The sequence below is a fragment of the Passer montanus genome, unplaced genomic scaffold (genome assembly GCF_014805655.1).
Source record: "Passer montanus isolate IOZ18808 unplaced genomic scaffold, ASM1480565v1 scaffold21, whole genome shotgun sequence".
Lineage (NCBI taxonomy): Eukaryota > Metazoa > Chordata > Aves > Passeriformes > Passeridae > Passer > Passer montanus.
The window spans coordinates 11,289,453-11,316,569 of NW_024366703.1; the positions used below are offsets into that span (position 1 = coordinate 11,289,453).

General features: G+C 42.5%; 2 protein-coding genes across 5 annotated transcripts in view; one reads left to right on the top strand and one right to left on the bottom strand.

The window, feature by feature from the left end:
- The first annotated feature begins 2,804 nt into the window (after nt 1-2,804).
- On the top strand, nt 2,805-26,492 carry HABP2 (hyaluronan binding protein 2). 3 transcript variants are annotated; one of them, XM_039708717.1, is made up of 14 exons: nt 2,805-2,949; nt 11,154-11,190; nt 16,104-16,229; nt 17,324-17,431; nt 17,850-17,966; nt 18,292-18,411; nt 19,035-19,206; nt 19,637-19,725; nt 19,860-20,091; nt 20,979-21,124; nt 21,463-21,597; nt 23,093-23,238; nt 24,112-24,312; nt 25,911-26,492. In XM_039708717.1, the coding sequence occupies exons 1-13, from the start codon at nt 2,881-2,883 to the stop codon at nt 24,286-24,288; spliced, it is 1,674 nt and encodes a 557-aa protein (XP_039564651.1). In that variant the 5' UTR covers nt 2,805-2,880; the 3' UTR covers nt 24,289-24,312; nt 25,911-26,492. The 3 variants fall into 3 exon arrangements, with proteins under 3 accessions (XP_039564651.1, XP_039564652.1, XP_039564653.1); XM_039708718.1 differs by having other exon boundaries at nt 26,070-26,492; XM_039708719.1 differs by lacking the exon at nt 17,850-17,966.
- LOC120501922 (nebulin related anchoring protein) overlaps nt 25,558-27,117 on the bottom strand; it is a 46,682-nt gene continuing 45,122 nt past the window's right edge. For both annotated transcript variants that reach the window (XM_039708716.1, XM_039708714.1), the window contains exon 42: nt 25,558-25,970. In XM_039708716.1, coding sequence (XP_039564650.1) covers nt 25,869-25,970 — 102 coding nt within the window. In that variant the 3' untranslated portion in view covers nt 25,558-25,868. The remainder of the gene's footprint in view (nt 25,971-27,117) is intronic.

A 27,117-nucleotide genomic window follows, 5' to 3' on the forward strand; every position in this document is an offset into this window, starting at 1 on the left:
GATCTGCAGTTAGTGTGTCTAACAGCATAATAATCCACATACACCAGACATACAGAGGTAGATTCAGCTCAGAATATTCATTTGTGTTGGAGGATGAAGAAGAGTTATCAGCCAGGAAGGGTTTGAAATGCTTTCCAGGATCAGAATTCAAGTGATCTGTACAGTGGCAGAAAAATATCCAAGAGTAATATTTTCTCAGTGGAAATTCCCATTTTAAGGGGGAAAAAAAAAGACAAAGTAATGTTTCTGCTGTTTATTCTGGCAACCAAAGCTGCTCAAGCATTATAGACTATAATACCCAGTAGTAATTCCAAATAAATCATTTGAGACTACAGCCTTTTAGGTTGGTTATCTTTTCCTTCCTTTATAGTAGACATCACAGCTAGGACAGGGTATGTCTTTTGCCTGGAGCTGCTCATTAACACAGAAGAAAACAGTGAGCCAGAAGAGTTTATTATCTAAATAGACAGGACATAGTGAAAGTAGAGAAGTTACTAGCCACACTCTTGTGATGGGAATGAAGGAGTATTTAGAGAAATTATTTGTTCAAGGCAGTAACAACAGTGATGCAGAAAAACCCCAGCCCACCATAGCCCCGATCCAGTACTTCAAACTTTTGTTTTCATCTGTTTATTCTTAATTTTAAAGGATTTGATGGTTTTAATCTTTTTTTTTTTCCTCTCCATATTTACTGTTGGAGGACATCTAAATTGTCACAGAGAAATGCCTCATGTCTGATGTGCAAGCCATGATCAGTAGGATGGGCTTGGAGATGTAGGCAGTAGTCAATTCCCAAAAAAAAACCCCACCTGTACCCGAGTCCTGGATCACCCTTGAAGCCTTTTGCCATGCACAGCAATGTACTTTATGCATTCCCATGCCCAGAATGGGGGTGACTACAGCCTGATGGACAAGGAAAGCAACACGTGCATGCGGGCTCACAACTTTGAAATGTCAGAATGGTTCCAAAGCCTCTTTTCAGCTTCTTGAAACTCCCTACTGACAAAATATGTCTGTATATAGGAAAGTGAAAGGATTTCCACTTGTTTAAACTTATTGTATAAACTTCACTCCATCTCCAAAAACCAGAAGGAGTTGCAGGGAGGTTTGTCTTCCCATTGGGTCTGACATGAGGACCACTTTGCCACTGTCAGGGGCAGAATAAAAATGGATCCACTGGACATTCTCACTGGTCAAAATCCTCCTGGCAACAAAGAGAGAGCAGCAACCTTGTGTCTTGCATCTTATTGTGTAGATTAATGTGGTATAAAAGGGCCATGAGCATTGTGCTAGCTCTCTGCACATGGCAGGATTTCACTCAGCAGCTTGAGAAGGTCAATTAAGTGTTAAATTGCACCCTGGATAACAGGGTAAGATCACTAGGTGCCATGTAACATTTTTTACATATCATGAGCTGTGCACAAGGGCATATCTAAATAAAATGCATAGGAAATAGCATCACACAAATATGATCTACATTTTTTCTTGATCAAAGAGGCTGAGGAAAAAAATAATTAAAAAGTAAAAGCCTTATGCAATGAGATTTGAAAGAAAACTTTGGAGGCTGATAAGACGCATCTGGCACAACTTCAAAGTCCATCAAAGTACATATAATCAATGTTTGTCAATAGCAGTTTTGCATCCTTTAATTTATCTTTCATGGATATAAAGCATGATGTTATTAGGATCCAGTCCATACCTTAATTCTGTTTGAGATTTGATGAATCAGGGCTCTATTAAAATTCAGTGCAAATCAGCTTACTCAAGGACACATTACATAAAGTCATGTGTTATCTAACTCCTTTTATCTTGCTGTCTTTCTAACTAGTTAAAGAATCTGGAATTTCATAAACTTGTATTTGTGGCTGGCCACCAATATACTGACTCAAACACATATTTCTTGTAGGTACCTGCTTAAGGTGTGCACATGTGGCATGGTCAGGATACCAAAATTCTTTGTGTATTTTTGGTGTATGAAATCTCCTTTAGGAATGTTTGTTCTCCAGAGTAAGGAATCATCAGAAACAAAGTTCTCTGGCATTTCAGTACCTGTCACTGTAATCACAACTGTGTTTTTCACCACAGAATCACATTCAGGATGGGAAATTTTGAAGCCCTTGAGATTTCACCATTTTCTTCCTTGTATTTCAACATGTGGATGCTATTTCTATCACTTTCTTCCTTTTCAGGTTCTGAACTGTCTTGGAGAAAGAATGGTCACTTCATTGTTTTTGTAACATACAACACAAACAATATCTGATCAGCAAAAGTTTGTCAGCATTTCCGCAACAGAGGATTGTTTATTCTTGCAGTAATTCTCTGATTTCCTGAGTTGCTACCCTTGTTACAAATGCTTCAGCCTCAGGAGAATAAAGGTTACTCAAGAATTTTAGATTTTTTTTAATTAAAAAAAAATAAATCCTGGTTCTCACATTAGTGGAAAAAAGCTTGAGAACATGAACTCTGATTCATATCTGAAATTTAGAAAATAAACACTTTGATGCTTTTAAAAATCATATATTATGTAACAAGATCTCACTGTTTTTCAGGTGAGAGAGAAATAAGTATGATTCATACGTTTTTTCCAATTTAAAATAGTAGTTGAAAGATAATTCTAATACAAGGTAAATGCTTGTTTTTATTGTTAATTTATACTGTTCTCATCCTTGTTACTTACTGATTTGAAACATTTGGCACTGGTCAATGCAGTGATTATCTGGACAGGATGCATTTATTTGATCAGGGCAATCTGTTGAACATTAAACAATATTTGAAGCACAGTTAATTATTTGCACCGAATTAGCTTGGCCTCAAAAGACTGTGTCTTGTCTGAAAAATCATAGGCAAGAAGAAAAAGCTAATTTCTAGAAAAAAACAAGGATGGTTGACAGTGCTTTGACACTTCAGGTTCTACCTCTTCTCATTCTCCTAGGGACCGCATGTCTGGGCGTGAGTATGTTTTTATTCTCCCTTTCTTTCCATGTGCCAGCTCTGCTGTATCCGCATTTCAGGCCACTGAGGAGACCAAATTAATGCAACATAAGAGGGAAGCCCCAAGGGTTTCTTTGAAGCAGACGTCTACAGTGTCAAGGAATGGCTCTCCTGGCTATACTGAGAGGCCACACCACTCCTGGTGGACTGTGGTGGGGACAGTGGTCCCTCTCCTGGCCCTGGGCACTAAGAAATGCCCCAAAACTCTGGGCTGCAGCATGGGCAACTCATCTTAAAATCACAGAATGTTTTGGGTTAGAAGGCACCTTAAAGATCACCTTGTTCCAACCCCCTTGCCACGGACAGGGGCATCTTCCACCAGACCAGGTTACTCAGAGCTCCATCCAGCCTGGCCTTGGGTATTTCCATGGATGGGGCATCCACCACCTTCCTGGGCAGCCTGTGCCACTGACTCACCTCCCTCACCATAAAAACTTCCTTCCTTATTTCCGTTCTTCATTCTGATGGGACTAAATATCTGATTAAACAGGTCAGGTAGGCCCTGCCTTGGCAGTTTTGCAAACTCTTCTGTAAAAGGTAGAAATTCCCCCAGCCATATGTTTTGAATGACTGAATCATCGTTGTTGCTAACGTGGGAGGAAGGTTAATGGCAAAGTATTCAACACAGCTAGGGGTGACCAGAGCTCTGCTCTTGCAGAGCTTGATATACTTTCCTTCATCTCCTCTTTAAAGACTGGAAGAATGACTTGTAATCAAAGGAAAGTTAAAAGTCAGTTTTAAAAAAAATTCTTTTGTTCTTCCAAGCAATCAAGTAGATTTTCTCATGAAGGAATCTGAGGTTCTTTAAGACATCCGCTTTCTTAGTGACTTTTCCTATGTGTGCAAGTTCATATCTACTGAAATACATTGCAAAAATTTAGATGTTGACGTGTTTAAATTTAATTCTTTGGGAAAAATATATAGTGAGGGTGTTTAATGGGGCATAGATTTTTTTTAAGAAGTCTGGGATTTGGGATCAGTGATTTTCACAACTCAGTAGAGTAATTAAAAATTAGTGTATCACCAGGACCATGCCACACTTGGTTCAGTATGCATGTAGCATCTTACTGAGGAGACCACCTCTAGGGTCTTAAGTGCCAGTTTTACACACTTTGTGGGACCCCCATCTAATACAAATAAGCTCGTCATGAATTTGGCAGTATTAATTGATGCTCAGTTAGGAAGATGTGGGGTCAGTCTTGGACAACATGAAGTTTTGCCCAGATTTTTTCTAACGAGTCCTAAACGTTAGACTGATTCAATGCTTTGACAGTCCTAATCTGACTTTGCTTTAAAAATTGCTATGGCAAATGTAGAGTATATCTTCCCCTGCCCTGAAAATTCATTAACATTGCTAAAATGCAAAAGCAATTCTGCTGTCACTGAAAAGCAGCACGACAGAATATTCAGCAGGCTAGTTTTTAATAAAACATGCTTTTTCTTCATAATTAATATAACAAGGTTTTCTGGCTTAGCACTTGGCATGGATCCCAGAAAAAAAAAAAAAAAAAGAGGGAATGAGTTGCCATGATGTGACCATTGCATGACAAACAAGTTATGAGAGGATATTTTTGTCTTAATGATTTGTCCTGAAGAAAAAGTTGCACGGAAATATTTTGAATGAAAAGAAAATAGATGCTGCACTTTGCTGAAACCACAGAAAACACCCTTAAATTCCTATTTTCATCCTTTTCTAGAACTAACAAATATTTTTATTTGAATCTGGTTTTAGAAGTAATAAGATGATTAACAAATATTATTGGTGAATATAACAGAAGTGAAACATGGGTTTAAGCAATAGTTTATGCTGAGTCTGTCACAATAGAACAAGAAAATACTTGGACATTCATGGATCTCGCAGGTTTGGAGCAGAATCCTAAGACAAAAATTTTCATTCAGTTCTTTCATACTAGCTGATAAGAAACTGATTCCATCTGCATGAATCCAAACTATTTCCATAAAAGGCATAAAGCTGCATGGTGAGCACTGAATTTGGTCCTTTAGCATATGTGATGCAACTGCACCAAAGATTGTCTTCAGACATGTCAGGTCTTCTTGGGCTGGGGTTTTTTACCCCTGTTTTTCATTTCACTTCTGCTCAGCAAGATACTGTAGTAGAAATCTGCCTGCCATCAAGGTATTGTATTGTTAAGTATTCCTTAATCAGTCAAAGAGAAAGCCAAAGAATTCTGCTGCAACTGAGCTGTGTATCCTCAGTTATCCAGACTTGCATTGAAGCATTGATTCCAAAAATCTGGAATGCACTCAGCTTTAAATGACATGCTTAAATGTTGTGCTGAGTTGGGCTAGAGAAATCTGGAACAGAACAACAGGAAATTGGATCCCACAACACTCCAGTGACAGCTCTTTCTGTACACCACCCTGCAGCTCCCACTTAACAGTGCTCTAAAGTGATTCAGCACGTTTGCAGGAAAAAAAGTTTTTAAATCTACAGGTGTTCAGATCAGGCCTTTTCCTTGTATCAGATATCCCTACAAACTATCATCCCTGGCAGTGGGGAGGAAGACTTGCATGACTCAGAGTAGCAGAGGTGGCTCTTCACTGAATATTTTGGAACTTCAAAAAATTGTTGTCCACTTAGTTGTGATGGAAAGTGTTTTGAAATCACGAGCTTTGCCCAATCCAATAACCAAGTGCACTTAGTAGTGGAAAGGGAAGGATAAAAGTATCACATTAAGATCAAGCAATTGTAAAAAAGAAACCCTTATCATAAGGGTCTGTGGAGAGCTCTTGGCCCACAGAAAGCAGGATGCTGTTGCCAGCAGTGCAGGTCTTTCCTTGCCTCAGGCACTTGGAGACCAACATTTTAGGGTGTTCCAAACTCAACTCTGTCTGACATCTTTTTCTAACCCCCAGTGGATCCATTCCTGTGGTAAACTCCCACTGCTGCTTCCCTCAGCCTCACTGCACCACGCACACAGGGCTTCATGCTCCGCTGTGCTGATCTTGGTGAAGAGAAGGGAATGCTGCCAAGCCCTCCTGGATTTGGGGCCCATCAGGTGTAATGCCCTTCTGCAGGGCTCGCCTAAATTTGCCTGATGCAGCAGGAAAGCAACAAAGCCCTGGGAGCGCCCCCAGCTAATTTTGCACCGTGCTCTCAGAGAGGGAAGCGCTCCTCGCTGACCCCCCAAGGCAATCAGCTTATGCCCTGCAGCGTGCAGGTTGATATCCCGTGTAACTAAAGGGACTTAATGACTTTGCATAAGCTTTAAGTCTAGCAGAATAACCTGCATTCCCAGTACCGGCTGCAGGAGTGTTTGATAGCACAGGCACTCATGTCAGTATGACTAGCTGGCTCCTGCAGCCCCTGAAATACATTTTGTAGCTTCCCTGTGCTGTGGTATCCGAGGCTGACCCCATTTTCACCTGGGAGCACGAGTGCACTTCAATCACCAGTGAGCTTTGAAAACATCCAGCTGCTACCAGGCCACCACTTACAGAGCAAAGATTAATTTGGAAACTTTGATATCCTGGAAAATAGGAACAGGTAACTTCTGAGCAGAGGACCAAGCTGGTTTCAGCAGCGCCTCTGAAGGACCTTGCCTTTTTTTTTTTTTTGGTTCCCTGTGGGTTTTGTATCAGGAGCTACCATGGGAAAGATTCATCACTAAATAATCAGCAAAATAAAGATTTTAAGTGTGAACTTCTCTGGGACTGATTGATAAGGAACACACCATTTACTCTGATGCACAAATTGCAGTTCAGTGTGGAGGCTGGAGATGTCTTGTTAGCAGAGAAGTGAAGAACTCAGAGGTTTTGGTGGAATCCTTTCAGAGAATGGTTTCCCAGGCTAAAAACACAACATGTGTTGCATGTGTGCTCCAGATGATAATATGCCCTGCTTTCATTATCCTGCAACCATGGCCTTGGCTGAGAAACACAATGTCATTGCTGGAAAAGCCACTTTCCCTTGAAGTTCAAAGACTGTCACTACCCAAGATGGTTGCAGGCAAAAATCTGGCCGATTGTAAGAGCATCAGAACTGTCGATTCCCTCCTCCTTTGGCAAGCAGCCCAGACAAAGGTTCCTACTGAGAGCTGTCAGCAGGATCAAGGGGTTCACGACGAGAAGGTAGTAGCTGAGTCTGCCCTCGTGGCTCCTTCATGGCTTGTGTCACTTGTGGATGGAAGTTGATCAAATATCCATCTTCATTCTCCAGCTCAACCCCATCCCACCTCCTTCTTGGCTGCAAAGCTGTGACTGCACAGATGAACAAATGAAAGCACAATTTTTTTTTTCTGCCACAGAGGCCACTTTTGTGACAAGTTGCAGGAGAATTTGCAGGACTTAATGCAATTGAGTGAATAAGCCAATTCCTACCAATGCAGTTTAATATTGGAATTCCTGAAGTGCTTTGTTGCAGTGTCTGTGTATGTATAGAGCTAGTTTTGGTCTGTCTTGCTACTCTGTCATGCAAGCCTGAGTGATTGCACTGTTTTCTCTGGAAGTCTGTTTTGCACACATGTAAATTCACAACATAGCCCTGGGTTATCACCTTTTTGCTCTCCTTCTCCACCTGATTTTTTATTGTAGTGATTCATTTTTATTGTAATAAGAGGTGGCAATGTACCCAAGACACAATAAACAGTTCAATTGCAGAATGGTCTTGGCAGCTGTAAATAATTTCCCCTGAATTTGGGGCCAAATCTTCCTGGGCTTATTCAGAAAGAATTGCTAGAGATTAACTGGACATTTTTGTGTGAGAAAGAGTCATAGGATTCCATCCTGAGATAAAGAAAGCTCATGGTTCTGCCATTCCCGTTTGAAATCCATTATATTTCATTAGTCTCTCTTTCTTAAGGAGTTGAAATGGAAAAACTGCATGTATCATATATGTGCAATGTAATAAGTACAAAATCTATTTAGCAAAATTATGAAGGTTCTTTGGAGGAATGAACTTTTAGTAAAGTGCTAATAATTACAGTGACAAAATACAAGAAAAAAGTCAGGTGAAATTAGGATATTTTGAATTTCACATTTTTTTCTAGGACACCTATAATTGTAGTTGGCTCCATAGTCAGCAGCGCAATGTACCCATGTAAAATGTCCCTCCTAGCTTTTTTTCTTTTTACTCTTGGGAGCTTTCTTGGGTTTTTTGTTTGTTTGTTTGTTTGTTTTGTTGGGGTTTCTTTTTGGTAGGGTTTCTTTTTTATGAGCATGACGTAGTAAAATTTAAAATTGCTTTCTGCAAATTCTTCCAGCTCTGTCCCTCATCACTGCAGAACTCCTATGAACAGAATCCAGTGATTTTATTCCCTCTTGAGAGAACACACAAAGTATCGGTGTCGAGCTGCAGCAAGGAGACCGCTTGGTGAAACCAGCCCACGGTCTAATTTCTTCCCCCCCCCATGCCCCCCTTCCTTTTGTTCAAATCCTGCTCCTCCTTGGGCTCAGTGTTGCACCTCGTCGGAAGGACAAGATCCTCCTCTGCTGGCCACGAGCAATACGGCACTGCAGGCAGGAGGGGAGGCCCTGCCTTCTCTGGCCCTGCCCGCCTCCCTCCTGCAGCCCCCTCCGGGACCCCCACCCTCTGCACCCCTCCTGACAGTCTTCTTCTGCATCCCCATCCTGCATCCCCCATCCTGCATCCCCCATCCTGCATCCCACATCCTCTCCTGGAGGGGATGAAGGGGAGCTCCAGCACCAGGGGTGAAGGAGTGAGCTCTTCCTCCTCCTCTGCTGCACATCACCATGGCAAGCTTCAGGCCATGGGTCAAAAAGATAAAATTTGGCCCTCTCCTGGCTAGCAGGGGTGAAATTGCTTCAAAACCAGTGTGGGCTGGTGAGTGGTCCAGGGGACCCCAGGACAGAGGAGAAAACTCTCTGTGCTGAGAAGTCAGCTCTGCCAGATGTTTTGTCACCTGTGGCTCTGCTGCTGCAGCTTGTGACAGGCACACAAGGAGGGAGAGCTGCAGCACAAAAGGAGGTGCAGGAGCCTCACAGTAAAGATTGTGTTTAACTCCTGGACTCTATGCTGGGTGTTCTAGAAGCCTTTGTTCCCAGTAATATTTATACTGTGTCAGCAGACAAAGGCTTTCATTCAAAAGCAGGAATCAAAATCTGAGACTCAGTCACCAGCCACCAAGCCATTGCCTGCTCTGAAGGATATACTATAAACCTGCACATTGTTGAGAGCACCACATTATTGCAAGAAAGGGTTTAGGGTACCTGCCTTTCTGTGGTCAGCTCTACCCATGTTTGGACAGAGCAGCAGGTAAATAACTTGGGAAAGAAAGCAGTGTAGCACAATTCTGCATTTCTCATCTTTCCTATTTCCTTGGGGTAAGAGCATTGTGAGACTGTCATCTCCACCCTACAGCTGGGGAAACTGAGGCACAGAGCAGTCTGGTGCACCTCACTCAGCCTGGGCTGAAACCCTCCAGCATTCCCTAGAGTGCCAAGGGCTGCCCCCCGTGCAGGGGCAAACTCACTAAGTCAAACCTTTCAGAGCCAAACTCTTTCCAACCCCATAAGGCAAACACCACAGCAGGGCAGCACAGAGAGCTGGAGAGTGAGATGAAATGTTTCTTGCATCATCCTGCTCCCAGTGCTGCTTCCTTGTTCTTTGTTTCATCTGTTCCTCCAAAAGAGAGGAGTACACTTGCAGGGTTTGTTCTGGTCTGTGTTTATGGATGAATGCTATCACTAATTGTAAATGGAGCAATTAGACCTTTGCTTTATGTGGTCTTCATCGGGTCTGGCAAAGGATCTGACGAATGCTGTACCTGCACTCAAGAAACATATACACCAAGGACAGAGCTTTTACAGCCTTCTCATTTACCATCATCTCCACACTCATTCAGGAGGGGCAATTGTGTGAGGATGTGTGTCCTTCCAGCTGCAAAGGATTTAGTTCTGTATGTGTGTGGCTCACTCAAATGCACCTGGGGAGGGCCTCTGCTGAGTGGTTCAGGGGACATTGCTCTCATTAAAGTCAGTGGGGAAGGGGAGAACTGGAGTTTCTATTCTCCCTGGCTCAAACACAAGAGGGATGCAAAGGTGCCTGAAGCAAAAGCTCATTTATATATTCCAGAAAATATTCACAAATGTGAATTCTGAGCTTTTTATTTTGTCCTGTTTCTTATTCATTGCTTCTGATTCATTTGTTCTTAGTCTCAACCAGCATTATCTGAGAATGTCTTTCTTCTATATATAATGTGTGACTAAACAGGGCATATATTTATAGTTAATTGTATCTCTAGCAATGCATAGGTGCACATAATAATTGCATGTATGCTGTCTTTACTGTGTGTGTTAAATTGTTTGGAAATACATTTTACTCTCTAAAATTATGTGAGGGATGAAAAATAGCAGCTTCAAATCTCCTCCACACCCACTTTTAGCATGTGTATCCTCACTGCAGGTGGGTAATCCTGTCCTCAGCTGGGATTTAGAGCAAGAGGGAAAGCAAACAGAAATTGTCACACTGGGGATGTGTCCTGGTGTAGAGTCAGTGCCTTTCCTTTCAGACAAACCTCACTCACACTCTTCAAAGGCTAAGAGCTGTTTTCCTTCTTCTGTTCTCTTTTGTTGCTTGCCCTTGATCGTGAGCCAAACAGGAAAGGCTGGAGCCCCACGTTGGAGGTGGGACACATGGCATTTCCTCCTGGAGAGTGCCAGAAATATTCTCCTACATCCAAAGATTATTAACAGCCTTCCAGCTCAGGGCTCCAGGTCCCATTGGGTTCAGCAGATGTAAGGTCCTGGGCCCTACTCACCGTCCTACATCCACTCTGCCATGCACAGGCACATCCCAGCCTCCAGCTTTGGCAGCCAGCTGGAGCATGGCCTCTGTCAGCATCTCAGAGAAGCTGGACAAATAGCCAGCATGCCATCACCTCATAAGCAAAGAGACAACTTTACTCATTCAGGTCAGATTTGCCTCAAATCAGATCAGCCCAAGAGTTTAGGCTGTATGCTCAGAAAAGCCAGACCTCTCCCATGGGTTGTTGACATTTTGTTACCTTTTGCAAAGATCTGTAAAAATCTAGGTCAGTTAGCTCCAAAGTTGGAGGGGGAAACAGCCTTATCTGGATGTCTAGCACTAGGGACAAATAGAACTTTGTACTGTAAGCAAACCTCTGTTCTTTCTTTCGTTTTATCCAAAAAAATTACTCTCTGACCTTTATTATCTCATGCAGGCTTCCCATTTTTCCTTCTGGGCAAACACGATGGAAGGTAAGTGGTTTCAGTTTCTTCATTTCAACTTCTGCCTGCCACAAAACTGTGAGGCTGGCAACCTGGTTCAAGACCCTCTACTAGTGCCCAGTGATGAATTATATTAACTTCATGGAGGGCCTTGCTGTGCTTAAAATGTGGTCTGTGATCAAGTAGAAAGTCTGTTTGATTTTGGACAAGTAATATGGTGAATGCTTTCAGGCCTCCACATGTGCTGTGTCAGTGCAGGAGACAATGCTGCATCACGTCCCAGCCAGGAGTGTGCCTGACCCACTGCAGCCAAAAACAGAGGTACAGCAGCAGTACCAACATGCAGCTGATCACAGGGCTGTCCTGGACCACACCTGCAACTCCCAGTTCTGTCCCAAAACAGGACTTTTCTCTCACTCTGCCTTCATGTGCTTTGGGGAGCTGTGGGTGACACAGTGGCCCATGGTCTGGAGGAGAGGTGACGGTGCTGGGCTACAAACCTCACAGAAGGATAAGCAAAGAGCATAGCTGGGGATCAAAACTGGAGGCCAAATAAATGAAGGCTGACTTTCCCTTGCAGCATGCAACTAACTGTGGAACTTATCTCTGCAAGGCTTTGTCCCAAGTGCTAGAAGATTCAGAAACAAGCCCATGCAAATAAAAATCGTTAAAGGCTGTGTCGCATTAAGATGTTGATAAGGGAAAAGCTGTGATGGATAATGTGTGAGGATGTGTAGGATGTGTGAGGATTTGTCTATCCTTTCACAGCCTACGTGGTACATGTAGAAGATTATGTTTTTATTGATAAGTTTAGTATTTTGCAGGTAAGCCCTGCTCTTTCTTCTCTTGATTTCAATGGCTGAGTTTATAATGCATATCTAATGAAATATTACAATAATTTTGCTGATTTTCCTGCAAAAAATATGTTGGATTTTAGTATGCACTCATTATTCATCTGCATTCCTTTCCATTCCAGTGGTATGTGGACTTTCAGGTCAAACCAGAAATCTTGTCACCCATACAGCAGCGCCCTAATCAATGTTGCTGCTCTAATCACATGTATGTAGAAAACAAATTTCCAAATAATTTTTAGTCTGAGCTCATTATTTGGGTTCTGCAAATATTTGGCCACAGTCTTGCACTTGATTCAGGGTTTACACAGCCTTGTGCAAACTGTTGATCTGCCTTTTGATGGTGGCTTATCCCTTTAACAATTTCTTAACTCATTCCCTGCCTTATGTTGCATGGTCCTTACATCTGTCCCCCCACTGTTCCTACAATCTCCTACTCCCCATCCCCCTTAAAGCCTCCACTCCTTCAGCCATCATGAATCTCCTTCACCCTGCATCCATCCCTCTGAGGAAAAAAGTGCTGCAAAACTTCTTTTAAGTAACAGCCACAAAACTATTTGAAAGGCTTTCTGGCTTTGTTGTTAGCTGGTCTCCCTTCTTTCTGAAGCTGCAGCTACTCCCAGCCACAGCCTGCTTGGAAGGGAGGAAATACTGTGAGGTCTCGTCTCTGCAGAAGTAAATGGCGAATATCTCATTATTTAAAATGCAGTCAGGATTTCAGCCTCATAAAAATAACACTGCAATAATCTCAGAGCTGGGGACAAAAAGTGTTTAAGGGGGTGGTAGGAAAATTCATCCTGCTTAAATTAGGCCAGATTTCAGTCAGTCTCCAGAGGTTCAGAGAGCTTGAATAAATGCTGGGTACTTTCTGGCCCTCTTGATGTGTGTTGGCAATAGGTTTTAACTCTGCACATCACTCATCTTGACAACTGCAGTCCAACAAAGTTACCTCGCAATTCAGGTCACCCGATGGCATCCTAATGCATCACTTTCCCACTTGGAACATTAGTCATCACTTGATCCAGGGAAGGTTTTGAAAACAGTGTGACTGTCGGCATTGGGGTATCTGTTCTCTCCATAACAGAGAGCCCGTGTCAGCTAATGAACAAGGGGATATTGATCAGAAATCCATTGCTTGATTGACAGCTCTTGGCAATGTGAAAAACTGCAGATGAAAGCTTGCACAGTTTAAAAGATCACCCAGACCTCAAAGCTGATTTGAAGCTTTAAAAGTCAATCTCTGTCTATCAATTATGGGGGGATTTTTTGTACTACACAGACGAAAGTTATTCTTTGAAAATTTGCATGCAGGATGTCTAATTTAATTTCATGTAATAGTCACATTTCAGTGACAAATGTCAGATCACTGCTTTTTTAAGCATGTTAAGGTTTTCCAGCACTTACAAAGAATGAACACTCTGATTCAGTAATATGTTTAAATCAACCAGTGTATCAGATTTTGTGCTTTAATTATGTGCTCAGATAAAAAAAGTGTTGTTTTTGCTTTACTAAACCTGTGGCTCGTTATGAATAATTTAAAAATTTGGAATGGGAGCACTTCTTAAATAAGACATGTGGAAGCCAAATAGTTATTTAGTGTCAAAACAGTAATAAATAAGAAGACATCTCTTAGTTTGATATCATATGCCCCAGTGAGGTTTTTCTGGTCTTTGTTTTTTACTGCTTCATGCAGCTGGAGATGACATGGAACAGCTGGGAGATGGGAAACATCACTCATGTGACCTGTAGGAGCTATGTCTGTTTCTCAGTTTCATGAAGAGGGATAGAAATGGGGAAAGCAGGGACACTGGTAATTTCTTACATCACCTTGGCTGGTCTCCCAGCCAGAAACCTCAGCCTCCCGACTTCCACATCCACATGGGGGACAGGGTACACAAAAGGCTTTGCTGACGTCTTCTGAGCCCTTTCCACACACACCCTGAACTCTGTGCCTTGGCCATTAAATTTCTTGAAATGGTAAGTGCCAGCCTTTGAGGGGGTTGCTCAGGGCTGCCTGCTTCACCTCAGCCCTGGCTACCTGAAGCTGCCCTCATCAATGCTGCTGGGTGGCAAACTCAGCAGGTGTGCTATAGCCTCTCCCAAAACTGCCCCATCAGTGCACATGGGAGATTGTGCCCCCAAACCTCTGAGAGCCACAAGAAGCACGTCTTGCAAAACTTGAATTACATCTTGGCCATCTTGTTTACAGAAGAGCTGAACTTAAAAATGGTTCATAACATATCAAGTAATTACATAAGTGCTCTTAATAAATGATTAATCTGTTGCTGAGAAATCATGCCAAACAAAAATCAAGTGACAGTAGCATAATTTCCTAACACACACAGACTATTTGGCTTAAAAACCAGGGTAGATGATTCTACAATGGCTTAGCTATTTGTCCTCATTCAGGGCACTAATTTTTCCTCTGTTGACTCAGGAGAGTCCTCTGTAAAGCATGCTGGCATGTTTGCAGTCCGCCTTTAGCAACCATCGCTCCCCTGTTCATCCTTCATAACTTTAAGCAGGTATATTTTTCCATAAAAAAAGGATACCCCATCCTTCAGACAGCATCTGTGGAATAAAAGCCAGCATGCCCCTCTAAGATTCTGAAAATAAACAGGGGATACAAAATCAGACTACTTCAGACAGTTCCCTCAACCTCAAGTCATTTGCAAAATCTCCTCTCCAACAAAGTGAACTTGGAGGCTGCATTTCAGGCAAAACTTCCTTTTTGTTTTTCTTCCTTAACTACATCACATTAATTTTAATTTTTTTCAGTGTAGACAATGTCCTTATCTTTCAGCAAGATCCTTCTGTTCCTCAGCAAGGCGTACACTTCTGCAACACTTGCACATAGTAGAGTCTCAGCTCCTGTGGAAATAATGAGCTGAGGAAAAGGAGTCTTGACTTGACATAGCAATAAATGAGGTGAAACTTTCCTCTATATATATATTTTTTTTTTTTTTTGGTGAGAAACGAGAGTTGGCATGTAGGAAAAAAAAGGAAGAAAAAAAGAAGGTTCTATTTTAATATGAAATATAAAACACCCATTGTACAAACGTGGAATTTCTTTCTTTTTTTTCAGAAGCAAAGAAAGAATAAAGATAAAGGCTGCAAGTGAATGAATGAGGAGAGAAAACTAAGATAATGCAGTCGATAATCAGTTCAAGGCAGAGCATTATCCATGGGGCCATCGGTCCGGCCCTAGGGGAGAGCTTTTTAAAATATCTCTGTACGCAGCTTAGCTTTGCTCATTACCATAGCTTGTCTTTGAAACACTGGAGTGGCTTCCCCTGGCATGAGCTGTACCTGTGCAAGGAGCCTCCAGTCCCCTTTAACCAAACACGCCCTGCGTGGCTGGCAGAGCCGTGCTCCCCGCAGGCTCCATGAGGGCTGCGGCTCCCGTAGGCCGCGGGCGGGCACAGGCAGGGATGGGCTGCCCAGCACGTGTCTGCAGTGCCAGGCATCGCTGCTCGAAGGCTGCTTTGTGGGTGAGAAGCCACAGAGTCGTGCAGGTGGATGGCTCTGTTCCCCTGGTTGATATCAGGATGGGATTCTGTGTCCCCGCACACAGCAGGGCCCCTGTGCTGGGGAGGGCCCTGCCTCATTCTGCAGCAGCAGTGGTGATGCTCAACAAAGCAGCTGGACAAAGAAAATCCCTTCTCCTTATATGAACCCTAATCTCTTTTTGCACTGCTACAGCCTCATCACCTACCCTGGCTGTGGTACCACACTCCTTATGCCTTTGCCTGGAGAGCCCTGGGCTGCATCCCCTCTGGGGCATCCTGGCTGTCACCGGAGGAGCCAGCTGGGCAGCCAGAGTCTCTGTGGCCTCCAGGAGCATCCTCGAGGGCAACACTGGGGCCAGCTGTGCTCAGGGTGGCCATGCTGAGCACTGGGTGAACTCTGCCTATGCCAAGGAAGAGCCGAACAGCATCTTTGGTTCTCAAGATGGTCACTAAACCCACTGACATCCCAAATCAGCTGAAAGGAAAAAGTACTGTCCATCTCAGAAATAACTTCTTTAACAACTTGTCTCCTTCCAGTTTTAATTCCTTTGTTGTTTCACTCTTTTCTCACTCCTCGCTGCAGATGAGACTGATGACTATGAGAACTATTATTATACAGAAGCAAAACAGGATACCAGCCTCCTGCAGGAGCTCTCAGAAGAATTTAGCTGGATGGAGACATCTTTACGTGACATCTTCTACATGGAAGGTACCTGTCAGGGGTGGGCAGGAAGGCAAGGAAGGGGTAAAATCCGAGCCCTGTGCTTGAAGCATGAGTGTGGCAGGCCTGGCTGCCAGCCTGCTCTCGAAATGCCTGCATCAAAGGGATGAGTTAGGAGAATCGTTTGCAGTGTTCTTCTTTGTATTTCTCTTGTAAGATTCCTGTGTTTTATCTCCAGGTTTCACAGGATGGATTCTGATCATGCAGAACATTTCTGATTGCTACTACAAAAAAGCACAGGCTTATTTGTTTATAGACACTGTAAGATGTAATTGCTGTTTTCATGGGATATATGTTCTGTATTTATGCTAGGAACCAAATGTAGAGCAGGTTTCTTTTTTTTTCTTTTTCTTTTTCTTTTTTATCAGTTGCAGGGGTTTTATTTCCTTTTCATTTTTTGTTTTGCCAAACTTCAGGAGAACAGGAAAGGATCCTAGAGATTGCTCAGGGGACTCAGAAGGAGAGGCAGGGAAGTTGCCTGTAACACTCTCCAAGTTATCCCCTGGTGCAAAGCAGCAGAGCTGACTTTGGGCTGTCTCTAATACCAATTGCTCCTGGCAGCCTGGACTGCAGTGGAGATGTTGAGCACAGTGTAAGGAGCAACACACAAGTGACTTTCAGCAGGTGCCAGCTCCCTTTAAGCAAGAGCCACCCAGGGGTATGGTAGAGTCTAATGGTGGTGGATGGCTTTTCCAGGGGAGATTTAATGCTATGTTCCAAACAGGACATTGCCAAATCCACATCACTCCAGACTCGGCATGAAGGGAGACAGCCAGAGGCAATGCCACAGAGACAAATCTATCTCTGATCAAAGGAAGGGACTTGCCCCATTACAACTCTGTAATAGGGCAAAGGGAGTAGAGGATCTCCAGACCCAAAGCTATGAGCCACTGCAGCTTGGAATAAACTCTGCAGCAACTCATACCACTCCTGTGGGTGCTGAGCTGATGCACAAGCACAGCACTTGTTATACAGGATGCTGTGCCCAGAAAGACAGACTCCTGCAACCACAAAAAATGCAAGAAGAAAAAGCAGGTGCTGAAAGTTGAGATGCTGAAAGGTTTCCATCCTTTTCTCTGCAGACTCATGCTCCTCCAACCCCTGCAAGAATGGTGGTACGTGTGAAACAAAAGGAAGTGACTTCACCTGTCACTGCCCTGAACCATACGGTGGGACTACATGTGAAAAAGGTAATGGCTCTTTTGCTAATCTACCCTCCTTATTTTGGCACATAATACTGTTGTTGCAACTTTATAAGCCTGCTGTTTGCTGAGCTGCGTGTTCTGACAGCCCACAGCAGTCATGTCCATAGTTCTTAGGACCTCATCCAGGCCAAAGTCTGTCTAAAGAGCATCCAATGAAATAAATTTCAGGAGAGCAGAGAGTGCTCCTCTATGCCCTGTAAGGTGGGCAGTGGGGAGCTGCTCATTGGTACCACAGATTTTTTGCTGTAGATGCTGAGAACAAGAAGTGACCCCAAGTCCATATCTTCCAAATGAAAGCTTCCTTGGAGCGTCAAGGGAAGGCATCTTCCCATGATCCCTGCAAGGGCACAGCTCTTTTACACACACAAATGCTGATGATGTACTTTATGTGTGTTTTCCATAGTGGAGGACATGTGTCTGGAGAAGAACTGCCACTTTGGTGACTGCCTGGTTACATTAACCCCACCCTATTTTAAGTGCAGCTGCAAGCCTCCCTACAAGAGACCCTCCTGTCAGCGTGGTGAGCACACAGCTGGGCAAAAATTGTGGTGGGGACAGCACCATGGCCAGCCTGCAGTGGGAAATCACCCACTGCAGAGGGTGATCCTGCCCTAGTAATGCTGCAGCTCCCATCCATGGGCCTGGCCAGTGATGAGTTATGCTTGATTTGCAGGGTGGTGGTTCAGTCACTGGTAAAACCCCCAGATATGTGTTTTATAAGATTTCATGAGAACTCAAAGCCAACAGGCTGAGTGGGAGCTCTCCCCAGTTTCCAGTGGGCATGTGAGTGGCTGTGTAGTGTTCAGCACATTGACAAGGCTCTTCTGTGTTTTCCACATTGACAGCATCCAAACAGTGCAGCCCAAACCCTTGCAGAAATGGAGGCACCTGCATACGGAACAGATACAGATCAAAATTCACCTGCAAGTGCCCTGAACCTTTCAGAGGGAGATTCTGTGAGATTGGTATGTCACAGCCCCCAGGGGGAGGGGTGAACCTCCAGAGAGGCAGGGGCTGGCTTCCTTCTGCAGCCAGACTGTCTGATGCTATTCCTGTGCATCCTCTGGTGACTTCCTGTCACTGCTCCAAGAACCTGACTACACCAGGGCACTGGGGACCTTGGAGAGAAGGTCAGAGGAAGAGGCTACTGCTGGCAAAAGGGCTTGAAACTGCTCCCATCTTGGTGTTTTCTAAGTGTGCTTTGGCAAGGTCCCACTGGTACATAGTAAGTGAGGTCCAGAGGTCCTCAGAGGCTACACGTCACAAAAGGAAGAAGTGTCGTGATTTCCTTAAACATTCAAAATCTGATGTAGTGAAGATGCCTGCCCTGTTGTCTGTGACTCCCCAGGCTGAGGGGACTGCTTCTGATGGGTGATATTTGAAGTCAATCAAGGTAGAAGATGGACAGATGTTGGGACGTTATTCTAACTTCTGGCCTGTGTACAATAAGGAACAAATTTTCTTGGCCCAGTAGGTACTTCTGATCCTCCATAAAATGAATGTAGGACAATGAAGGAAAGGAAAAGGAACAACTTTGAGCAAAGAGCAACACAAAAGTTATTTTCATAAGAGCACTGTCTTTCGACAGGACCACATGATTGTTATGAAGATGACTCCTCTACTTATAGAGGTAGAGTAAACCAAGCAGAAAATGGCAGGACCTGCCTGCACTGGAATTCCCACCATCTCTTGGACCATCCTTTTAATGCCTTTATGGAGGATGCTGACTCACATGGCATTGGTGAACACAACTTCTGCAGGTAATATTTTGAAGAAGCAGTTGTAGAGGTCTATATCAAAGAGATCCTTGAGGACAAACTGCTCATGAATTTGAGAAACTGATGGTGTTAAGACCTCACATCTTTTTAGACACTGCCTGCCCATGAAACACCAGAATGTTAGAGATACCTTCTCTAACCATGCTGATATGAGGATTTCAGAAGCTGCCCTCTTTGTTTTGAACGAGTCTCACATTTTTCTTATGGCTAAGATAGGTAAAGGAATAGTAATGTGGCAGTATTATATGCCTCGCTCAGGCATCTTCTTTGTCAATCTTATGACATATTATCTTTGTTCATCTCCCATATGGGAACATGAAGCTTCTTCTCCCTAAGATTCCTCAGCTCCTTCACTAGTTTCATGGAGATTTGCCCATTCCCACTGGCTGATTCTCTCAACTGTTCCCTTCAGGAATCCTGATGAGGATGAAAAACCCTGGTGCTACATCAGGAAAAATAATGAAGTGGATTGGGAATATTGTGATGTTTCACCCTGCTCAGGTAAAGAATTAGAAGCGATTTGGCAGCAGGTAGGTGGTCTAGAGCAACATGTGACTCCCTGCTGCTTAACTCTTCTAGTCTGATATTAACTCTGAACTATGCTGTTCTGACATCTGCTGTCTCTTCCAATGCAGCTGAAGAGACCCCAACAGAACCCCCTACAGATCCCCCTGAAATCTTCCAAACATGTGGACAACCAGAAGTCCGTAGGACACTCAAGAAGATCTATGGTGGATCCAAGGCTACACCTGGAAAACATCCCTGGATGGCATCTCTGCAGAGACCCACTCCACATGGGAATAAACATTTCTGTGGTGGAGTGCTAATTAAATCGTGCTGGGTTCTTACTGCTGCACACTGCCTTGAGTAGGTGCATGTCCTATCATTAGCGTAGATAAATGTACAAAAATCAGGATGGTTAGTAAAGGCAGCTTGGTATCCAAATTACTTGCAATCAAAATGATTGCTGGGAGTCAAATTGAAAGGAAAACATATATGTGGACAGAAAAAAAATTGAACACATACATAAAAATGTTTATATACTTGAAAATGGTGCTTACTGAAATCACAAACTTAGGCCCCAGTCAAACAAAATGAGCTAAAGTTGTGTGAGAGGAAAAAAGGAGGAAAGCAAGGAGGAAGATATTGCAATGTGCAGAAGAAGAACTCTATGCAAACCTCAGGGGATATTGGGATGCCATAAGCAACATCACCTATTACATCAGAATTAAGTTCTTCAAAACAATCAAAATATGCACCTAGCTCTAATTTTTTTCTGTGTCAGCTAGCTTAGAAGATTACATTTCCTCCAACATTTGTATTGAATCAGTTGGAAACCATCACCCTTTTACCACCAAACAGGTAAATTACATGATGGAAATAATTTCAACACATAATTTTAAATATGCTCAGACAATGGCAAGGAACTCTACTGCCATGGCTACATGAGCTGCCCTTTGTCATCACTGCCACAGTAATAGACTGTGTGCACACTGCTACTCTGCCCTAAAACGCAAAGAAAATCATGTACATGCAGCTTTAAATCACTTTATTTCATGATTGCAACAAGAGAAACATGCATTATCCAACACCACTGCTTTCCTATCTAAGCCTTCCTAATGATTTTACGAAATCTTGTGGCCAAGCTTTACAGCTGGAAGAAATATCTTGACTTCTTGTTACTAAAAGTGCAGGTTTACACCACCACTGATAAAAAATGTCTGTATATGAATGACTTCTTTTTTTTCCCTCAGAGATGTAGAAACAAAGATCCAAGTAGCCCTTGGCAAGCAAAACCTCAAGGAGAAAGAGGATCATGAGCAAATATTTGATGCAGTGCAAATAATTTTACATGGCAAATACAGAGAGGAGACGGGTCATGCCCTATACAATGATATCGGTAAATCCTTTATTTGATACTCACCTGGCTCACCTCCAACCTTTGTTGTTTGAAGTGCCTCTCTCCCACTAAAATCAGTGTAAAATTCTCATTGATACTGTGCTCTGGAAATAATCAGGCCAGATTGTGATCTAGACCCGTTTGAATCTTGGGATGTAAATTGTGATGGGCAGGCAGAGGTCACTGCTCAGGAGGAGCCAAACAAGGGGAGCAGGTCCAGCACAGGGGGGCAAAAGGGATGTTGGGTTTATGCAGCTTGGCATGCTAACAACTGCTAACAATAGTTAGGGTTCAAAATTAGATCAAAATATTTTTGTTATTGTTTATCTCCTCTGCAGCACTACTTAAACTGCAGCCTGTTGGTGGTTACTGTGCAGTGGAAACAAAGCATGTGAAAATAGCATGTCTCCCAGACTTCTTCCTTCCTGCTGGGACTTCCTGCTTCATTTCTGGATGGGGTGACACAGAGACAGGTACCTGTGGGCTAACGGGGTTTTGGTGGGTGTCTAGGTCCTTGCCACTCCAGTGGCAAAGTTTGCTGCTACTTTCAGCAAAAATGAGGACCTAGACACTGGTGAAACCAAGACATGGAATTCAAAAATAAAGTTAGCTAAACCATGCCATGCAAATTGCTCATTAGCAGAAATCTCCAACTGCTAAATCAACCAAACCTGTCAGAGTTCTGATAAGATGCCTGATGCATTTTTTAGCCTGCCATCCAACTCTCCATGTCGTGGTTTCATCTGAAGCCAGCTGCAGAAGCAAGAAAGTATCAAGAGAGGCTATGGTATAGCTTCTGTGTTTCAAGACAGCACCAAGAAAGACAGGAATTTTCACATGGTTTTCCAGCCCATTGGGTCAGATAAAGCTTTTTGGAAACAGCATCTGGACCTTCAGATGTACTGAAAAATAAAAAAAATTCCCAAGCTTTTCAAGTTCAACTAGCTCTATCCAAAAACCTTTCTTGCCCACGGTAAATCCTAAGGGGAGAAATTATTATGCTTAAAAAAAGATAATGCAATTTTCTGAAAAATGCATTTTCCCATGATCTGATTGATGTGTTGCTGTGAAGCAGCAGAAGGAAAACCTGTCACTGAGGCTGCAGTAGGTGGTCCTAGTGCTTAGTGGCTGATACAGCCAGATACAATCCATGGGACTGAATTCTCCCTTCATATAATTCCCATTGAAGTCCACAAGAGACAAGTGTGTTCATTTGATCAGAATGCACCAACAGAATTTAATGGACATTTTTTTTAAAGTTCCAAATAAAGTCTCTCTTAAAAAGGGTAAGGGGGATTTTATGGGTTTTTTCCCCCCAACAAAGAATATCAAGTACCCTGTACGTGTTCAAACTAAATGGCTCCTTCTTTGAGCAGAGCTATTATTAGCATTTCAGGAAATCACTGCAGAAATGGAATATTTCCTGAAACTCAAGCAGAACCAAACTTATAAACCACCTTTAATTATCTACAGATGTAGTACTTTGAAACTAAGGCTATTGCCTTTAGATGTCAAGTTATGTCTTTAGATTCACTGTAATTAATCATTGCCCTTAAATATTGTATGATTTTCAGTTTTCATCTGTTTCATTAGCTTGCATGTTAAAGCATCTCATAGTAGCAGTATGAGAAGTGCTGAGCAGTTCAAAGTCCCATGGGGACCTCTGGGAGCTGCAGAAAACCAGTACCTTGGAAAAGCAGAGATTACACAGAGAGAGCTGATTAGAACCAAATTCTGAATACCTGACTTAACTTTCATTTAGACAACAACTCTGTCCTGAGTGAAACTTCAGACTCCAGCTCATTGGAAACTTATCATTTCAGCCAGATAGTTCTTTCTTCCCAGTCTAGCACATGCATCATCCCCCATCCCATTTGTTTGCCAAGCAAGCTTGTATTTTGAATAAAAGACAAATTATGACAGGAATGAGAAGAAAGTGACTCCATTTTTTTGGTGCATATCCCATAGGTGACGCATCCCATCAGCTGTTAGATGCCAACGTCAAGCTGATTTCACAGAGGAAATGCAATGAACCCAAAATACATAATGACAAACTGGATGATAGCATGTTTTGTGCAGGAAATCTTCGGAAACCCGGAATCGATTCTTGTCAGGTCTGTTGCTTTTTCTGTATTTGAACACTAATTTTTTGTGTAAAGAGTCAGGCTGTGCAGAACTTTGGCAATGTGCTGCATATGTACCTGTTGTCACATCAGTGTATTTCAACACTCTACACGAAGTACACTTTGAGCTGTACATCCTTAGTGCTTATATTGTCACTGTCACCTACAGGCAGATCTGTGGAATCAAGAGACTTCTGAGGCAGTTTGCCATAATAACCTGAAAACCTGCTCTTTTTTTCCCCTCAGTTTTGTTATGGCCTCTACCTTGACTGCCAATTCTAATCTGATTTTCACTATCAGAGCTAAGACTTGCAAGGAGTCGGTATTGATGTTTCTTTCCATTACAGCTAACAAAAATGTGAAACAAGCTCATACTTATACCATTGAAAGGTAGGAAACCATTTGCACAACACTTCCTAAGGTGCAAATTACCACTGTAAAGCATATTTTGCAATAGCAATCAGAAATAAAACAAAAAAAAATGCAAGTAAGCAACTCAGAATAAGGCTATTTTGAGGTGTGTGAGACAGCTTAAGTTTTCATAATGCCAGGGATCACATCTTTATCTTTCTGAGTCCAGGCTCTGAATTCCTGGTACTTTCATGCCTGGGAAATTTCATGTGACCTTGTCAGATTTATGTCACAGACCGGAAAAAGAAAGAAAACTTACATCCAAAAAGTCTGGTATCACTTGATCTGGCCACAGAACTGCAAGTCCTCTTAGGGACTAAGCAGCATCTGATGGTACATCTGTTAGGAAAAAAACATCATTACAGCTTCAAAGTCTTGTGATGAGAGAGAAACTTTCTGATTCTGGTTACTATATTGCTTCATGCTTTGAACATGTGTGCTTTCCTTCCTCAGGGAGATTCTGGAGGCCCACTGACTTGTGCAGAAAATGGCTCCTACTACGTATACGGCCTTGTGAGCTGGGGTGAGGGATGTGGGTTAAAAAACAAGCCAGGAGTTTATACCCAGGTGACAAAATTCGTCAGTTGGATTAATGATGTAATTCAGTCCTCATCAAGGTCACGTCAGTAGGAGAGAGCTTTGGAATGACAAAAGGTAAGACTGAGAGTTTTACTGTGTTTATTCATTCCCTAAATGCCTCATCTTTGATGAAAAATATTGCTGATATTTTCTCATGGCCTACATGGGACATCCTTCATCATCATCATGAAAATAGCCTTAAGAGTGTTAGCTAGAATGTCAGCAACAGTTTTCCTGCTGTGGGCTTTGCCATAAGCCCACATTTTTTAGCTAAACAGATCAGAAAGTGAAGCTACTCCATTTCTTCCCCAAACAAATCAAAGGCCCTGATATCATGTTTCTTGATCTGCTTTTCAAGCCATGAAAACTCTCCCATCTCAGCTACTGCCAGATGAGCAGCAGCTCAGATGACTTTTCCTCTTCCCCTCATGCTCCTGTCTAAGGTGTGTTTTTTCTGCACTCGTTGGACCCTGACACCTCAAAGCTATTGGTGTGTGCTCTTAAAGCCAGTACCATTTTTCACACACACAAGATTAACCATGTGGCTGAGTTTGCCAGATTGCAGCCTTGGAACTTCCTGAGGAGAGAGGATCAGGCAGGACAATTATTTTTAAAAGCACTTTTGTAGGTAAATAACTGCAAATTTCATTAGTGATGCATTTCAGATTCAAAAACCAAACAAACTTTCAGTACTAGAATTATCCACTTTATTCCTGACTAGAGAATAATTACATGTCATGCTCCAGACCTACAAGGGTTTACATGTACTTAACCAGTGAGAGCCAGTAGTACTAAAGCTATTAAAAAAATCTGTCCAGAGCTATTGGATAATTTGAGAGTTCTCATAAGATGTACCTGTCAAATTGTGTAACTCTTGCCCAATGATTCTGCACAGAAATTTGAAAAACAAGGGATTGGTATTAAATCGGGACATAAAGAATAGACTTGTTTGTGAAGAGTCAATTTCTTAAAATAGTAATGTCACTCTCACTTGAATTCCAGGGTTTACAACCTTCTCTAAGCAGCTACCTAATCTGTCAATAGCCTACTGCAAAGGGTAATTCTGATTTTTTACTTTGCAAGGTTTGAAAAAAACTGAAGAACTGATTGTGACCTGAATACATCCTAATAGTCTAGAACAGATTCCCTGATGTCTGCTAGAAGACCTGCCTTTGGCAAGTCAGTGATAAATTTTCTCCCACAGGCCTTTGACTCGTTCATCTCTTTAACCACCTCAATTGTGCTTTTGTACTCTCTTAGGTCAATGGTGCCAATATTCCAGGAACATAAGAACCTCAAAAAATTACAAACATGGAATAAGAGTCGCCTGATTTATTCATTATAAATTATTTCATATTCTACCATCCATGGTACAAAGCTGAGCCTGCCAGTCACCTAGTACTAATTTCATTTACAGCTTTAAATAAATAGCAAAATCTGTAATAAATTCAGTGATAAATCACAAAGTATCCACACAAAAATAAAATGATCAGTTATAAATTGCAATGTTTTGATTGCCTTTTAAAACAAAAATTCTTAAAAGCCATCTATTGTGTTTTCCAAAAAACTGGAAAAGCTACAGGATTTGCAGAACAAGATGAAAATCTATTTATGTTATGTCATGTTTCTCTTTACTTCTGATAAAGCTGCATATGCCTTCTCTTGACTTGCAGAATTTCTGAAGCATCAGGATTGACTCCAACTTGCTGAGATCCTTCTGTCTCCAACTGGTCCTGTAAAATCACACCCCAAAAAAATATGAAACCAGCCAGTGGATATTGGAGGGTTTTAACTATTATTTTATAACAACATTTTCATATTCAAAATTACAGAACTGGCAAAAAAAAGAGGAAAATCTAAATCACTGTTCTGCAGGGAACGAATTTCTGCTGTGGAGAAGTGCCAAAAATGGACCTGTTCATGTAAGTTAGATACCTCACACACCAAAGGACTACATGTGCTCAAGTCCTAGTTTCTACTTTGAAATAAAAAGCAAACCAGCAAAGACCTGAGTTTCACATGGATTGCACGCCTGTGGGTTTCCCTGGGACCATCAAGTCATTATCACACCTTTGACTTATGAAGACATTGCCTGTAGTTCCCACTGCCTCCTTTACTCAACCATAGTTTTCACTTATTTCCTGAGTAACTTTTCAGATGGGAATGAAAATCATGGATATGTACTGTTTCTCTTGGTCTGGATTATTGTTTGACTTCTTACCAAAGTTAACAATTAAATGATCAAAGTATTTGAAGTGCAGTGCTTCTCTTTTTTTTGTAGCTGAATGGTTCCTAACTGTAAGGGCTATGAGATTCCTGTGTGGATTTCTGCTCTCTTGTGCTGGGACACTGCAGGCTGGGAGGCATCCCTGTGACAGAAGGAAAGCTTGGAAGATCCCTGCTTGTAATATCTTTAACCTTGAGCTGGACAGAGGCAGAGGAGGCTGGAGCATGGCCCCTCTGCACAAAGCCTCCCACAGCACATATTATCTGTCAGGAGCCTACACTCAGCCTGTCAATATGGCTGCATGGAGAGATCACATGGCAACATGGAATTACATGGCAACTCATGGTCCCTGATGAAATTAGGAAAAAAGAATGGGAGTTGCATGGGGAGTCCCTTCTACCTCTGCTTCTGCTTTCCCCAGAGGTACTAGGACACTTGGAGTTCTGACATCAACCACACATTGGGGAAAACATATTCCTGACATGACACTGCTGAATTCCCTTCAATGGCTCCTTCAAATTAAGAAGTACACTAAGGCACAAAGCTTCTTCACATATCTTGTTCAGACAACAGGGAGAACTGTAGACTCCAGGCAGCATTCAGAACTGTTAGACAGGATGTGTGCAGGTAAGGAGCAGAGCTGCTGGGATTTG

What these genes read in the sequence shown, in the direction of transcription:
- HABP2 (XM_039708717.1), top strand. Translation starts at nt 2,881, where the DNA reads ATGGTTGACAGTGCTTTGACACTTCAGGTTCTACCTCTTCTCATTCTC. An exon ending in GAGACCCTCCTGTCAGCGTG is followed by an intron (nt 17,967 to 18,291) that starts GTGAGCACACAG and finishes CCACATTGACAG; the next exon opens with CATCCAAACAGTGCAGCCCA. An exon ending in CCGGAATCGATTCTTGTCAG is followed by an intron (nt 23,239 to 24,111) that starts GTCTGTTGCTTT and finishes TTCCTTCCTCAG; the next exon opens with GGAGATTCTGGAGGCCCACT.